The sequence below is a fragment of the Merops nubicus genome, unplaced genomic scaffold (genome assembly GCF_000691845.1).
Source record: "Merops nubicus isolate BGI_N331 unplaced genomic scaffold, ASM69184v1 scaffold46430, whole genome shotgun sequence".
Lineage (NCBI taxonomy): Eukaryota > Metazoa > Chordata > Aves > Coraciiformes > Meropidae > Merops > Merops nubicus.
In genome coordinates, this window is record NW_008584422.1 from 37,412 (window position 1) to 53,575 (window position 16,164).

Genomic DNA, 16,164 nt, shown 5'->3' on the forward strand with positions numbered 1-16,164 from the left:
CCCTGTTTGTCCGGGAGAGGTGAGGGAGTGGAATGTATTTGTTGATGTTTCCAGAATCCATAAGCTAACTATTGAGGATGTCACACCAGATGATGAGGCTGATTATTCCTTCATCCCTCAGGGATTTGCTTACAACCTTTCTGCCAAGCTTCAGTTTTTGGGTAAGTTATCTTGCAATAAGCAATAGGAATTCCAAAGGGATTAAACTGATGTTATTAATGACAGATATACAATATAGGCACACGGCTGTGCCATTTTATCTTGTGTTTTCATGATCTCATTGTCTAACAGAGCCTGTTTTCCAGTTTATTGCATTAATTTGTTGTATATGCCTTACGAGATGTTAATGAAAAATAGTTTTAAAAAGACTTTGTGAGTGCAGATGCTCTGTGAATTCTTTTTTCTAATCTATTTCTTCTATTGTCTTTCTTCCCCTTCTTATTTTTCTTTTTCTTTTTTTCTTTTCCCCTAGAGGTCAAGATTGATTTTGTACCAAGAGAAGGTAAGAACAGCAATCATTACTTATAGCAAAGGAAACAGCATTTTTTAATTTAATGTATAAATATTCACTTTTTTTTTATGCCGAACACTCAAACTATATTTTAATATTATTTTCTCTTGCCTTTGCTACAGAACCTCCCAAAATCCACCTTGACTGTCTGGGCCAATCCCCTGACACGGTTGTCGTGGTGGCTGGGAATAAACTGAGATTGGACGTTCCCATATCAGGAGATCCAGTGCCCACTGTCATCTGGCAGAAAGCAAACAAGGTAATGCGTAACCTGACACGGTGTCTGAGGCAAGAAAATCACAACCGCATGTAACCTATTTTCTTTCTCTAATCCAACTTTTATTTACAATTCTTAGTTCTAAGTAATTTCATCTTCCTTTTATTTAAATTTTTTTTTTTTTTTTTTGTAAACGTCAAGAAAAAAAAAATTCCAATGGCAATGCAGCTGTGGGCGATGAGCTAGTTTTGTGACTGTCATCCAGAACTGATTTTTTTCGGAATTACTGCCTGTTTTTCTGTTCCAAAAGGAGGGGCTGAGCATATATGAGCAGACATAGGCACATGCAGACAGTAGGATACCATACACATTTATAATCCTCCTTCCTCAAAGAAAAAGAAATAAATGCTGAGTCACCCCTGTCACCTTCACTTGGCAGGATAGACAGTTTCTGGAGGGCGGCAGCTTCTTTCTTCATTTCTCTCAAGAATTCTGCAATCTGAGTTAAGGTTTTCTTAGAAGACCACTGGGGTAAAATGCTATTTGGTATAATGAAAATTGAGGATGCTTGCTATTTGCCTTAACAAAGCAATTGCAAAACATCAAAAAAGAATTGAGAAGCTAGACACAAAGTGTTAAGTGAGTTTCCTTTCTGTCTCTCTCAGAACATCCCCACCCATCACCATCTGTGGGCTCTGGAGCTATAACTAGCACAAAACACAGAAATAATTTGTGTAGTACTGTACGTTATCATTAAGCTTCCAATAGGTGTAGATATAAACAGAATAATACTGCCTTTTATGTTAATATCTCCAAGCTCACTTTTTCATGATTCCACTGCATTCTTCATAGCACTTGGGACTTCCTACTGCGGTGCAGAATTAGTAATGAAACAAACAAGCCATTTCTCTCTTGGGAACGAAGACGCACGGATTCTCTCAGGCACAAGTCCCTCTGATAAATTGGCGATTGGGTATCAGACAACCCCTATTGGGTGTTATTCTTAAAGCGTGAGGTCTCACCATAGGAGTAAAAGAAGCCAGTCTTGATTTGAAACATGTATAACACATAGGTAACTTAGTAAAGAAATCCTAGAGGAACTGTAGCACAGCTTCAGGATACGTTGTTTGATGTGTGTTACAGATGTGACTGTATTTCTGAATGCTATAACTTTTACATCAAATTACTATCCCATAGATACAGCAAGAAGTACTCCTTATTTTTGTAGTTACACAAGATGAGTAACTAGTACCATGGGGTGCAGATAGACTCACAACCAGTTACAGTCCTGCTGCAGGAATATCGTGCATCTCTGCTAAGCTACAAATTCGGTTTTACTGGCTTACCCTTCCCCTAACTCACTGCAGTCTGATACATCTATTTGCATTTCATCCTTACGTTTGTATCAGTTGAGTTCCTTCACAGGTCTGCTTGCTGCCTCACTTGGCTCTTTGCTTTTCTCACACCTCTGTATTCAATGCCCCAGCAGAGCTGTGAACACCTCTCTGTCTTGCAGAAGTGGCTTTCCTGCTCTGCTCAGAAAAGCTTAGTTGACTTTCTGTGCTTACTTTGCTTATCTAGAAAAAGGACCTTGTGCAAAGCTGTGATGATTCCCTCGCTCCCTCAGAAAACAGCAGTGATTTAAATACTGATAGTAAGGTAAGTTCCTTACTATTTATGCAGACACAAACATGCCAGGTGTTTTCCAGATAAAAGTGCATATCTGGAAGAAAATGAAGTCAGTAGATATTAAAACTGGTGAAGACAATACCACATTAGGCCCAACCTCTTACCTTTACAATAGTAATTACAAAACACTTTGAATGGGCACAAGAGATCTGGTGAGTCATCTTAGATCTTAAGATACTGACTGAAGAAATCTTTCTAATCACCATCACATGGTGTCTGGATCAAAGCCATTATATGAAAACTTTTAAACATATATTTGAATGTTTATCACTTTTTTCTCCCACAAACCTATAAGCCTCAGTAATAACTAGAGAAAAAAAAAAAATAGGACAAAATCTTAGAGATTACAGAGGGAGATGATGATGAGCCAAGAGGGTGGACTATGCATGTACAAAACATTGAAAGAGGATTCATTTTCCCACAAATTTCCTTTTTCTCATAACTTCTATTTGAATAGCTTCAAAAGTACTTGACATTTAATACACAATGATAAGCTGTTCTCAGGGTCAGGATTCCACTGTATTAGTGACTGTTCAGGCATATATGCTTTTCAGTGATTCCTGTTTGTAGTTTGAAGATACATGGATGGACACATAAAGAAGAAAGGAATTTTATACATGTACAGCAAAGTTGTCATTATGTTGAGACCTTGGCTCAGATAAAAGTAGAAGGTTACCACATGTAACATTGGTGAGTGACAGAAATTACTCTGATGCCACTAATGGTGACAAGAAACATGGTCAGTTTTTTTACAGAGAAATTATATAAATCCACGTCACATAATGCCAAATGTAGATAGTGTTGATCAGGTATGTTTGCTCAGCTATTTCAATTTGCAAACCTTGAATTTACATGGTAGCCAACTGTTATCCATTAAACTTTTTATGTTGATACTAGAAAAATTCCTACTTGGGATAGCTGCTAAGTACTGAGTAACTTCTTTGAAACTTAACTCACTGTGTGTAATGAGCAATAAATCTTAACAACCTGCAGACTTGCAGCACAAATTTTCCCAAATGTTGTCTATGTGAGCTGCTTAGTCTATATTTTCTCTCTCCTACATACAGATAGAACTTAAAAAGCTTTACAGCTTTTCAATAGTTTTTACAATACTCGGTTATTTGAAGATGTTCAGCCGCTTAAATACAGGCTCATCAGGCTGTCCCTGCCACAACCTAGAATGACTTGGTTACTTTTACGGCTCACAGGTTTTGTTTGAATCTGAGGGCAGAGTTCGTGTGGAGACATATGAAGACCACTGTGTCTTCATCATCGAAGGAGCAGAAAAGGAGGATGAGGGAGTATACCGAGTTACAGTCAAGAATCCTGTGGGAGAAGATAAGGCTGATATCACAGTCAAAGTTATTGGTAAGTGAAGAAAAAAAATGGAGCCTGGAAGCATCTTGAGTTCACTGAACCTTGCCTTTCTTGCAAACTGAGGCAAGTTCTGACTTTGGGTTCAGAAAAACCAAAAAGGATCATAAAGGCAGGAATACTACCAATTGCAAAATTTAGCAGAAGTATTTTTCACAGGTATTTGAGTTCTGTGTGAAAAAGTAAGAGAACAACTCCCAGTAGAAATCCAGAGGAAGAAATCCATTTCCTTCTTAGGTGTTTATATTTTCAGGTGATCCTGTCATTTTTATAGATGACATTTCATTCTGAAGTGTATGCTTCTGCTCCATGCTTCTCTGAAATAAGAAAAACTTCTTGTTGTTTTGTTGTGTGTTGTTGTTTTATTTTTTTTTTTCTTTAAGGACATTATATAAGCCATAAATAAATAAATTGAATGGTTTTAAGTCACTAATTTTAATAGCTTTTTGTCATAGTATTTACCTTGTTTATACCCTGCCACACATATGATGAAAGGTCAGCTATTAAAATGTAGATTTCACTGCTTAGGTCAATGCAATCTCTCTTCATCTTTTATAAATCCAAAGTCAGGATATTTAATACAAATGTATGCAAAATAACAAGTATGTGAGACGTGCAGCTGTTGCATTCTATATGAAGTTTATTCTAGAGAAAACAGGACACCCTCGAGCAAGCGTCTTTTCACATAACAAAATCACCTTGTAACTTTACATTTTTGCATAAAATTGATTACATCTGGGAAGAACAAGGGAGCTGAATAATTTATGGTATTTTAAGGAAAAGTAACCTAACACAGACATCTAGACCAAAATAATGCAGTCTTGATTGTACCTGGTATTGCCATCTGACAAAGCTCTATCAATATGATATGGAATAAAGCTTATGGAAAAATATTTCCTTGACATGTATAGAGGAACTGAAAGAGTAACAACTCTCATTCTCACACTTTCTTTAGATGTTCCTGACCCTCCAGAAGCTCCCAAGATCAGTAACATTGGAGAAGATTACTGTACTGTACAGTGGCAACCCCCTAAATACGACGGTGGACAACCAGTACTTGGTAAGAAGTGCTAAAATATCAAATTCCCAGCAGCCTTGCTTGTATTCGTTTGGTTTTTTTTTTTTTTTTTTTTTTTCTTCTGCTCCTTTAAAATGGCACCGAAGGAATCTCCGTTCATTCACTCTAGGAAGGCTGACCCTAAGGAACTAAGAAACATAGCAAACCTTCAAACTGGTGTAGCATTCGTCCCTTAAACTTCTGGTAGAGAGTGCCCTCTGCCTGAAGTATTTGAATCGAAAATATTTCAGTGAGTAAGTTACCAAAGCACATGGCGATACCAAAAATAGTTAAAGCCAAGCATTCTCTTTCAAGATGGAATTTTTTAGGACAGTATACAGGCCTTTGGACTTACCCAGGAATCCTAGAACAAATCCATAGGCAGTTTGTCGTCAAATCCTTTCATCTGCCATCTCAAGTACTCATGCAATACTTGCATCTTTTACAAAACTACTTTGTAATTCTATGTCCTGCACAACCACACACTGCCTGTCACAGGACACTTTTCAATCATCTTAGTCACCTTAACATCTAAACTGAAAATTAGATGTCAAAGTTGTCATGTCAAGCAGGAAATGAGCAGAAACAGTGAAGAACATCACCGTGCTGTTCTGAACTCTTACGCATTCTTCCCGGCCTTCATATTGTTACAGCTGACATTGCAGGCAGTCTGCTACAGTCTTTATTACCTATACCCAACAGATACTTACTATTTACATGTACATTTACGTGACTAAAGCAGTATGAATATATCCCTACACTTCACCCATTTGGAGAGATAACCTGCTTTACCCAACGTCACCAACAGTGCTGGTATTGTCTTTTAATCTCCTTTTTACACTTCTCTTTATATTGCAGTTCTTGTATGGCATAGTGAAGAAGTGTCTTGGCTCTGACAGCTAAGTATGCACATCTAAAATAGCAGAAAAACAGAAACTGAGTAGCTGAAACAATTCTCTCCGTCTCGCAGACCCTGGCAAAGATAAAAAAGCAGGGATGTGTTCAAGGAACCATTTGTTCTTCGCTTACAGCTGTTTGCCCTGTTTAAAAGCTGCTGAAACAGCGTGCCAGGTCTAAATTCATACATTAGAAGTGATGATACAGCCAGTTGGCTTTTATGTCTCTTGGGGGGTGAAGGTGATTTTCTTTTTTCTTGCATGTAAGATGATAATCTGCAGTTCTTTCACATCATAAGAGCTCTCCTTTCCAGGCTATATTTTAGAGAGAAAGAAGAAGAAGAGCTATCGATGGATGAGACTGAACTTTGACCTTTTAAAAGAGCTCACCTATGAAGCCAAGCGAATGATTGAAGGAGTAGTTTATGAGATGCGGATTTATGCAGTGAATTCTATTGGCATGTCCCGACCAAGCCCTGCCTCGCAGCCCTTCATGCCTATTGGTGAGTTTTAACACACTGAATCATTTCTAGGACAAGACCAAGACAGGATAATTTTCACCTCTTTTCCACTGCCCTTACATCTAAAAAGAATGTTTAAGGAAAGAGGCTATTGTCTGTCTTTACATTCTACATTTAATCAACCTTTTCCTTTGTAATGTTCCTTGTATTGCTCTTTCCCCTTCCTGTGAAGCACAGAGGTTCCAGTTTCATGAAATTGCTGATGAATTTTTAGTTGTTATAATTAGAAGTGCGAGAGTCAAGCTGGATCTGGAAAGGAGGAGAACTAATTGACAGAAATTTCCCTGTGCCTCTCAGCTTCTCCCATTCCCTTATGGGTGCACATATCACAGTCTCCCACCCAGTACTCCCTTAATCCTGGCCCTCTCCACAGCTAAAAGGATAGCCGATTAAGATAATATTTGAGGAATGATTTTCTATAAATAATCCTTCCCAACGTAGTAGTGCAGTATCTCCTGGAGTCCCTTAGGAAGGAACAAGCTAAAGGAGTTCTCAGGAAACCTGCCGGCTAAGAGATTTAGAAGACCTGCAAAAATAAAATTAGCTGGGCACTAAAATGACTAGGGTTGCTGAATCTACAAATATCAGTGAAGGAGGACAGCCTCTTGAAGGTGATAGTGTAAAAGCAGATGATACAGTGAAAGGATCAGAAGGAAAGGATGAATTGCAAGAAGGGTCTCCTAATTCTGGTTTTCAAACATGCAACGGCTGGTCGTCTGCAACAAAAGAGGGCAAACGAAAATCATCGAAAGGAGCTCCTGAAAAAAAAGGTCCAGAGTTTTCATGGGATAGGCAGAGTTTTACTTGATTGAGGGTGAAGTTCACACTTACTGCTTCAGAGAGGTGGTTTGTGGTTTTGATGGTGTACTGTGTGGTTGTGTATGCTCCCAACTGCCTTTGCCTCCTGAGTGCTGTTTGCAGTCCTTGCTGCCATTTGAATAACAAAATTTTTGACAGCTACAGAAAGTAAACAAGGTGGTTTTTGCTTTGGTCTTTTCTTTTTTTTTTTTTTTTCCTTACAATAACTGGGAAATAAGATCAATTTCAACCAGATATATGATTTATAAACACGCATGCAACTTATTTTATGTATGAAATACTTCTAATATGTCAAATCTATTATGTGTGAACAAAAGATGTTCAGTTTACAATACAGATACACAGAATGTGCCAAACATACAGGATTGTTTTTTTTCCATATATACCAAATTTTATGTTCCAGCACTCTAAATGTTATTTTGAAAAAGCTACCTTTCTGTTTGCTTTCTGGAATCGCTGATTTCATAGTAGCATTTGTGTCTCTTTGGGATTCTCCAGTAAGGGCTTTCCTGGATCATTTTTTTTAATTCATAGATAATGGTCATGCTTAAAACTGAATTTAGCTACTGGACTTTCTGAACTATGGATTTAAAGAGAGCTGTGATGCTACTGTTCGGAAAAGATACAAAATAACTCGATCTAACTTAGGTGAAAATTTTTCAACCTCCAAATATTTTTCTCAGGCATGTTTCTGTTACAAATGTGCAGATTGGAACTGATGTTTCTGTAGGCACGTAGTCATAACTTTTGGTGATTTTTCTCCACTGTTAGAGGAAAATGAGTGAGGTCAAATTTAAACCACTGATGAATTTGGTCCTGACTGTATGAAATTTGTCTGGTTACAGTGAGGGTGTGAGTACAGCACACAGATCATATGCATTTTTCTTTCTAAACTTTTCTGCAAGCTTATGTGTGTTCAACGCTCCACAACTCTTGTTTTTTCATCGGCTTTTAGTCGTAAGGTAGCGTATGTGAATAGGAACTGCTATCTTAACCCCTTGTTCCCCTGCCTATTACAGGAATATTATGCTGCACTTTTTATTAAATGAAGTACTAGCTGTTACATTTTACAACTGCACTTCAGCAAATTTGTTTTATTAAAACGGTTAGCACTAGCTGCTAATCACTCCTCCTACAGCCTTGAATTCTCAGTTACATTGCTTTTTTCTCAGAGTTTATTTCTACATATTTCCTTACAGCTCCTCCAAGTGAACCAACCCACTTTACAGTCGAAGATGTTTCTGACAGCACTGTTTCCTTGAAGTGGAGACCACCAGAGCGGATTGGAGCTGGCGGATTAGATGGTTATATTGTGGAATACTGCAAAGATGGATGTAAGTAAGCACGAGCGCTAGGCAGCAGCAACCGAACATTAGTAAGTGCTACAATTACAATTGCTTGGCTGCAATTTCCAATAAATAACCGTATTCAGTATCATTAAATTTTAACTATAATCTGTGACTAACCTCCTTGCCAGACATCACCAGGCTTCAGCACAACATGACTGTAAAACCGTGAAAGTCACATCAACCATAACATCATCTTCACAATCATCATAACCTTTCATACAGAAAAGTACTACAAAAAATCACAGTGCTGTTCTATAATATACTTCCGTAGTGTAAGCAAGTTGTATATTCCTTAAAACAAATATAATAAAGTGATGGTATCACATCAGTCAAACCTTTGAGTAACTGTTACCTTACTTCATTTAATACTAGTGGTCTGATAGTAGAGAGAAATAACTGCAACCATATCTACAACAGTCAATTTACTGTGATGCAACCATGTGATATTTATGTCATAAAAAATCAAATGACAAATTTATAACCACTTCAATTACAAGCTTTTTTTTCTGAAGCTAAGCTCAATTGTCATATACCCTAAACCAGGGTTTTAGAGTATAATTGATCCAGAAACAATTTATAGTCGTTAATGAGATGCCATCACAGAATTGCCAGAATCCCTATGTCATCATTGTAGAAGGATGGTTTTACCAGTCGTGCTTCTGTGTCATTTGATTTATGACTAACAGAGCCCTAAGAATTCTACTTCACAGAGTCAAATGACAAGTTGTTAATGAATTCTGACAATTATGTTTATTATTGTTTTCAGCCTAGGTGGCTCTCACCAATCTGTTTGGACACCCCCAGGAGACACAATTATTTAAAGAAAAAAATAAATTAAGGATTAATTTTCTTGCTAAAAATACTTTGAAAATTCTCTGCTCTTCCCCCAGTTGCTAATGAAATTATATGTGGAGAAGCCCCATAGCTTTAAGATCTATAAAAGAGAATGCTGTAGGAACTACCCAAAGGTGATTCCCTTATCCTTATCTGTTTTGAATAAAAAAGGATATACATTCCTTAATTCCATGTGTAAAGGCGTTCTTTAGAGTCAGTTCTTTTTCCATCCTAGTTTCTTCCTTTTTAAGTGTGGTGTGGCATGTTGAGTTTATTTTGCCCTAACACAAAAGTACTTCCAACTGTACACGAGGCATTGGTTTGGAAACATAATTTATTATTACATTACGCAAATCCTGTCCTTGCAGCTACAGAATGGATTCCGGCTCTTCCTGGCCTAACAGAGCGTACATCTGCACTGATTAAAGACCTGGTCACGGGGGACAAACTTCATTTCCGTATAAAGGCTATAAACTTGGCTGGTGAGAGTGGAGCAGCAATAATCAAAGAGCCTGTTACTGTGCAAGAGATCCTGCGTGAGTATTTAGACCGAATAATTCTTACTTGTTTATTTCATCTGGTCAAAATTCTACCACCTTCTGAGAATAACACCCAAACAGCTCTTTCACTTTGTCTAGGCACCCAGTATTTTTGCATTCTGAGAACCTTACTACCCGGGTCTTTTATTTCTGAAGCGTAGCTCTTAAAACAAAATCCTGTTTCTTACTTTCAAAATATAGACATTTCACCTCATGTGACAGCACTGTCAGCACTTAAGAGACATATTCCTTACTATTTAGATCTCTACTGGAAAAGCTGCTACATTATTGCAAAATAACCATGTTAACTACAACAAGAGATCTATTTAAATAAAAGCGGTTATCTGTACTTGATTGCCCTAGGTTATTAATTAACACTCTGTGTATCACCCAACAGGATTAGATTATAGTTTGTTTGGCTGCTGCCCAAAAGTTATCGAGAGCTGCTAATAGTGGATTCCTCAACCTTACCTCACACCAAGTGTCTCCCAAGAGTCTCACTGACAGTGAAATGACTTGGTGTTAATGAAACCAAGTTGTGATGCATCTCAAAACCAAATAGATGTGTAAGACAGATACTCCATCTGTGTGTTAAGAAATTATTTCTGTAAATGTTTAGGAAAAGAGTAAGAAAAACATGGAGAACATAAAGCTTTCCAGCAAGCTAGCGGAAAGCAGGGACGAGATAAAATAAGCCATACAAAGGTCCTCTTTCTGTTAGTGAAAAGAGACTCTACTCCTTCTGCCTCAAGGAGCTATAACAAAATGACTGTAGAAAGGTAAAGGAAATGTATCAATTGCTTTACTTTAAGTAAGTCCATAAATAATCTACAAATGGCAATTTACAAGGAGCTGCAGTGGCAATATTGTGACAGATCAAACATAGGCTATAATCAGTTGTGCACTCTAGTATACCCTTTGTCCCATCCCTTCTTCTGAACTGATAAACGTCTCCAAAGAAAGAGAGTCAACGTAGAAGGCTCACACGCCATAGAAATCACCCACCTCTGGCATTTCAGATGCGACACCGTTTCAGAAATCCTGCTGTTGAAACCTGCTCGGATCTAAATCTGTAACAGATTTGCTACTCAGTTTGCATTTGGTAGTCCAATACATTGGAAAGTACCTGGGGAGCTGACTACTCCCTAACTGTATAAACGGTGTTAGCACAATTTTCTTATAAGTATCTAGGCCTCTTCTCCCTGGTATTTTTTCTTATCTGTGCTATAAGTAATTGTTCCAATGACCAAAAGCTTTGTATTTAATGTACTAATGTTCAACTGCAGAGCGTCCCAAAATCTGGTTGCCCCGCCATCTCAGACAGACTCTGGTGAAAAAAGTGGGTGAGACTATCAATATTGTGATCCCTTTTCAGGTATGTATTTGTTTCTATTCTGTTGTGGTTACTTACCATTATATCCCGAAAGTAGTTTTCCTTATGCATATTCCTAGTGCTTCACTGCTTAAACAGTACTACAGAAAGTAGGGCTGATGATTTAAAAAAGCTCTCAAACACTAAAGAAAGGAGGAGAAAAAAAAGAAATGACTCTTCCTTCAGTCACAGAGGTCTTTTACAGTCGGTTTCTTCCATAATCCTTCCTTTGGGGAAGAAGAAACAGTAAGTGCTCTAAGTGTGTGCAAGCCCATTCGTGCTTATTGACCATAGGATGCATCTTAAAGACCGTTCACAGAAGTGTAAGAGTTCAACCAGTTGCTCTTCTGGAGCCAAAGTACGTGGCATCACTGGGCAACTTCTTTGCCTGAAGTGCATATGCTCCTTTCTGAAAGGCTGAGTATAAAAATTAGAGTTTGTACATAGACAGAGTAGCACAATTGGACCTATACGGAATCTATGTGAATACAAACAATAGTTTTGGTGTTACTGTACCTGAGCTCAAGGTGTAAAAAACCACAGTGTGCCAGAGACTATCAGGAGCGCATGTGGGTAAGCGTGTGTGATGCTGTTGCATGCACATAACTGCTGAACTATACGCTCAGACCGACCTAACTGCTTATCCTGTTTTGGCATTTTCTACAGCTGTAGAAGCAACTGTAATGACTATTTATAAAAACCACATGCATTTTTTTAGATGCAAGACTATAATACGGTGCAAGAATTAGTGTGAGAAAGGAAAAGGTTTTCTGAGTGAGACACAGGAAAAGAAATTTTAAATAGCAGACTATGGCTCTGATAGAGAGAGCCTCAGTAATAACAGATACATAATTTAATCTAGTCCTCATTTATGGTTTGAAGAAACTAAAATTTCTCTAATTTCCAAGGCAGACATTTCTGAAAATGTAATCACTCATTAGTGAAGAGTTTTTTAACTGTCACATAAAAGATGCTGTGGATAAACAAAACATTTTTCAGCAAGGGAGACATAGGCACATGTGACCTGTGTTCTTTTATTTGAGCAGCACAGGCAGGAAAATAAAAATAAAAAAAATTCATTCTGTGTAAGAGCAAAATCTATGTAGTCTTTTGCCCTGTGGATACTGGGTTATGTGAAAAGCAGGTTTTTTTCACAAAAATTTATCTGGTCAGCAAATGGCTGCAAACCCATACAGGGAGTAACTGCCTTGAATTGCATGCTTGCACTGCTTTGACGTAACAGCATGCTTATTTTTTTCTTTCGTATTTCTTATCTCCAAAATTGCTAAAATGGCCCCTTCACTGAGGTCCAGCTGCATGCAAAATTCAAGATTTTACATCAGATGTTTCTGAGTTATGTAAATTTTTTAAAAATATGAATTAAATGAACAGATATTGTTGCTGCTTTGGTGTCTGAGATGAAGGAAATTTGCACAGTCTTGAGAATCCATCCCGTAAATGGAGGAACGGGTGATATTTGGCATTTGATAGATTTATGTCTTGTATCCCCTACGTCACCATCTTCCCAGCATAAGAGCACACCTTTTCTGCTTAGAGTAGCCTCATTGGAACAACACCAGAGATGTGCCATTCTCTGCCCTGCTCCCATGGGCCGGTGAAAGCGCACTGTCAAATTTAGCTGAAATGGACCAACTGGTTCAAAAGCTGGCTATCTGACTGACAGACAAATCATGTCTTGGCATAAACTCTTTTCTTACCTAAAAGGCTAGGCTAACAAAAGATGCTAAAATATGTGCATCAACATGGATTTTTAGCCTGAGAACAAAACAAAAGGATTTTGATTCAAGAGGTATTTTTTGAAAAAACTAAGTTTGTAGTAGTGCTGAATTGCATCTACAGTTAAAATTCTTAATCCTGCAGAAGTTATTTAGAATATGCAAAACTGAGGATCTTTATAAAAAAGCAAAGCAAAAAGAACGTCTCACCTTACATTTTGAAAATGTTTAAATCACCAACTATTTCTGTTGAAGAAAAGACTAAATAGATATGATTGCAATATTCAAATTACAAAATGGATATAGGAGAAAATATATAAATAGTGGAATTACTGTGAACCTTGAGCACAACATGAAGCACAAGCAGGCAGAATACTATCTGTTGAGTGCATTAAGCAGGTGTGACATTCTACTGAAAGGCAAGGAATCAACACATTCTTATTTTGCAGTTAACTGCATGGGTGTATGATTGAAGGGATATTATGTGCTGTTAGTGGATAAAAATTACAGTAGTACTGAGCAGTCTTACTGCTCGTCATATATACATGAATATAAAAATATAAAAGCATTTAAATGCATTATTCCCTGGCGGTAAAATCCTGAAGTTTCTCTGGTGTGCTGTTTACCCACTTGTCACTCGCTGTTCTTTCTCGGATTACCTATTACACATTACAGAAACCAAATCCTCTGAGATGTGTATTTGGAATATGTTTTCTATCCGTTTGTGCTTTTCACAGTCTATAAATACAAGAGTATATGAAAATCGACACTTTGAACGCTTCCAGTCTTTCACTGGTGCTCATAGCACCTCGAAAGAGGAGGTGAGGTGCTGTCAGTGAACATATTTGACCCACCACACTAGAACACCAGCAGTAGCAAGGCTTGATTTATAATCAAGGTACTTCTTATGGTAAAGATAATGCTGTGGTTTCTCATGCACATTTTTGCCAAGATATTTAGGGCCAGATCCTTGAATCACCGCATTACTTGATTCATCAAGAACCATTGAATCTTGTAATTGGTCTGAAACTTAGCCAAGTATCTGTCTTGAAAAATTAGAAATGTAAATAATATTGCTTTGTAATTATACCATTTGAAGTAGATTGGTTTTATTTTGAAAGCATTGCTCTGGCCAAAATTTTTAATTCTGAGAATCCTCATATCATTATAAAATATACGCATATGTGGAAAGTAAACCAGAGTCAATTCTTGTCAAGTCAAGTTAATCAATAATCAGACATAGATATAGGGAAGATGTAAACCAAGAAAACCACATCTGTTTACTCATCCAAGGACTTCTAGCCTACCTTCCAGCTAAAGAAGGGAAGCCATGTCTTACTCTAACAGGTTTTTGTAGGAGTTCTATGAAATGAAACCAGGGTGAAGCTACACTAGAAATGGACAAGATAATCTCGTTTCTAATATTTTAGGGCTACTGGCTGGAGGTGGCTATACTCCTCGGCAGAATGCAGTAAGAAAATCTGTTACCAGATGGGGAAAATGGAAGATGTAAACCATTCTCATTCAAGTTTTATTATCAGCCCAAATGTAAAATCAATTACACTACATCTGATCAAGTATATGCCAGAAAAAAAAGTTCATCTGTTGAAGAGTAGCAACATCTATGTGTTTTAGATGTCCTTTAAGTGTAATTTTGGATGGATCTTGGCCTGACTCTTATAAAGGAGGTTTTTTTTCTGAAACCACACAAAAAAATATATGATGCTGCACAGACTTGTTATTTTTATTCTGCCTACCTTTAGGCACCTAAACCAAGAGTCTGAGTAACCTCATCTCCCTCTGTAGCCGAAGGAATGAAAACTGGAAAATTATCGGGGAAAAAAAAAATTTAAAAAAATCTTTTTTTTTTTTCTCTTCAGGGTAAACCAAGACCCAAAATCATTTGGATGAAAGATGGCCAAACACTAGACTCCAAAGATGTGGGAATTCGGAACAGCAACACGGATACAATCCTTTTCATCAGAAAGGCAGAGCTCCATCACTCAGGAGCATATGAAGTCACTCTTCAGATAGAAAACATGACTGATAAAGTTGCAATAACAATGCAAATCATAGGTAAGAACCTGACAACGTCAAAATTGAGCATGTCATACAAAATAAAATAATGGTCATACTGAGGTAGTCCAAAGATCCAGTTACCTCAGAATCCCTTTTCTGACAAGGGGTGATAGCAGATGACTAGGACAAAGCTCAGAGCAGGGCTAGCACGTCACTTTATTTTCCTAGTGTATTTTCCAAGCTTGATATGATCTCTGACCTAGAGTCTGTCAGAGGGGGTGGGGTTATCTGTGTGTCCCATACTGCCTGAGGGATTTTTTTCTTGCATTATTTTATCCATTCAGTTTTTAAATCCAGGTCTAGTTTTAGAATCCAAATATCCTTATGGAAGTAATTTCAGTTTAAGTGCATGTACAATGGCATATTTGGTTTGGTTTGAGTCTCTCTCCTGATAATCTCATCTTATAGACGTCAGTCTCACTCTCCTCAGTTAACTTGAGCTTGTTTTCAATGAACGACATTTCTTTATTTTCAAAAAGATGCCATTCCATATCTTTGATCATCTTTATCACCCTTCTTCCTATTGCTTTGCGAGTAAGAGAAGGAATTTGAGACTTCTGGTGCTCATGGGAATAGCCATAATGTCCTCAAGGAAAGAAACAGAAATCCTGGAATGGATATGCTCTTACTGAGTTTCTTCAGCAGCTAAGGACAGTGAAGATAAAATCATCGCACTAATGCACCTCTAACCCTATGGCTAGAACTACGGCTGATTCAGGCTCTCATTCTATACTAGCAGCCCTGCTTTTGGTGCTGTAGAATGATATGCTGAAAAGCCAGCCTGGCTTTCAGAGGTGTTTATTTTAATCAGTGATCTTTTGACAAGCCTGTTCATCAGCTAACTTCCCTTGTCAGGGGAAGTTACTCTACCTGATGAAGGAATAGTGCTTGTAGCTTCAGCCCTCTTCCGTTTTGGAGTAAGGCAAGAACGCAGGTAAACCAAAAGCTCTGCTGCTACGACGGGTGACCTGTCAGTTCCAAACAGGAGGAAACACTTCTATTACTGCTATCACCTGCCTTTATTGCCAAAACAATTGCTGGTGTTAACTTCGGAGACCTACAAAATATGGACTTTTACTATGGCTATATTGTGTATTTCAAATACTAGTCGAATGCTATATCACTAGCGGGCAAGCTGAGAAGCCCCTGAGGCAACGGCAAAAGCATGAGG

The 16,164-nt window shown here is 37.8% G+C and overlaps 1 protein-coding gene across 1 annotated transcript in view; it reads left to right on the top strand.

The window, feature by feature from the left end:
- The window catches only part of MYBPC3 (myosin binding protein C, cardiac), a 44,413-nt gene extending 29,373 nt beyond the window's left edge, over nucleotides 1–15,040 (top strand). The window contains 11 exon segments of the mRNA XM_008944085.1: nucleotides 55–161; nucleotides 473–502; nucleotides 634–770; nucleotides 2,310–2,387; nucleotides 3,626–3,785; nucleotides 4,747–4,851; nucleotides 6,059–6,247; nucleotides 8,284–8,418; nucleotides 9,636–9,803; nucleotides 11,093–11,181; nucleotides 14,795–15,040. Coding sequence (XP_008942333.1) covers nucleotides 55–161; nucleotides 473–502; nucleotides 634–770; nucleotides 2,310–2,387; nucleotides 3,626–3,785; nucleotides 4,747–4,851; nucleotides 6,059–6,247; nucleotides 8,284–8,418; nucleotides 9,636–9,803; nucleotides 11,093–11,181; nucleotides 14,795–15,040 — 1,444 coding nt within the window.
- Nucleotides 15,041–16,164: the final 1,124 nt, after the last annotated feature.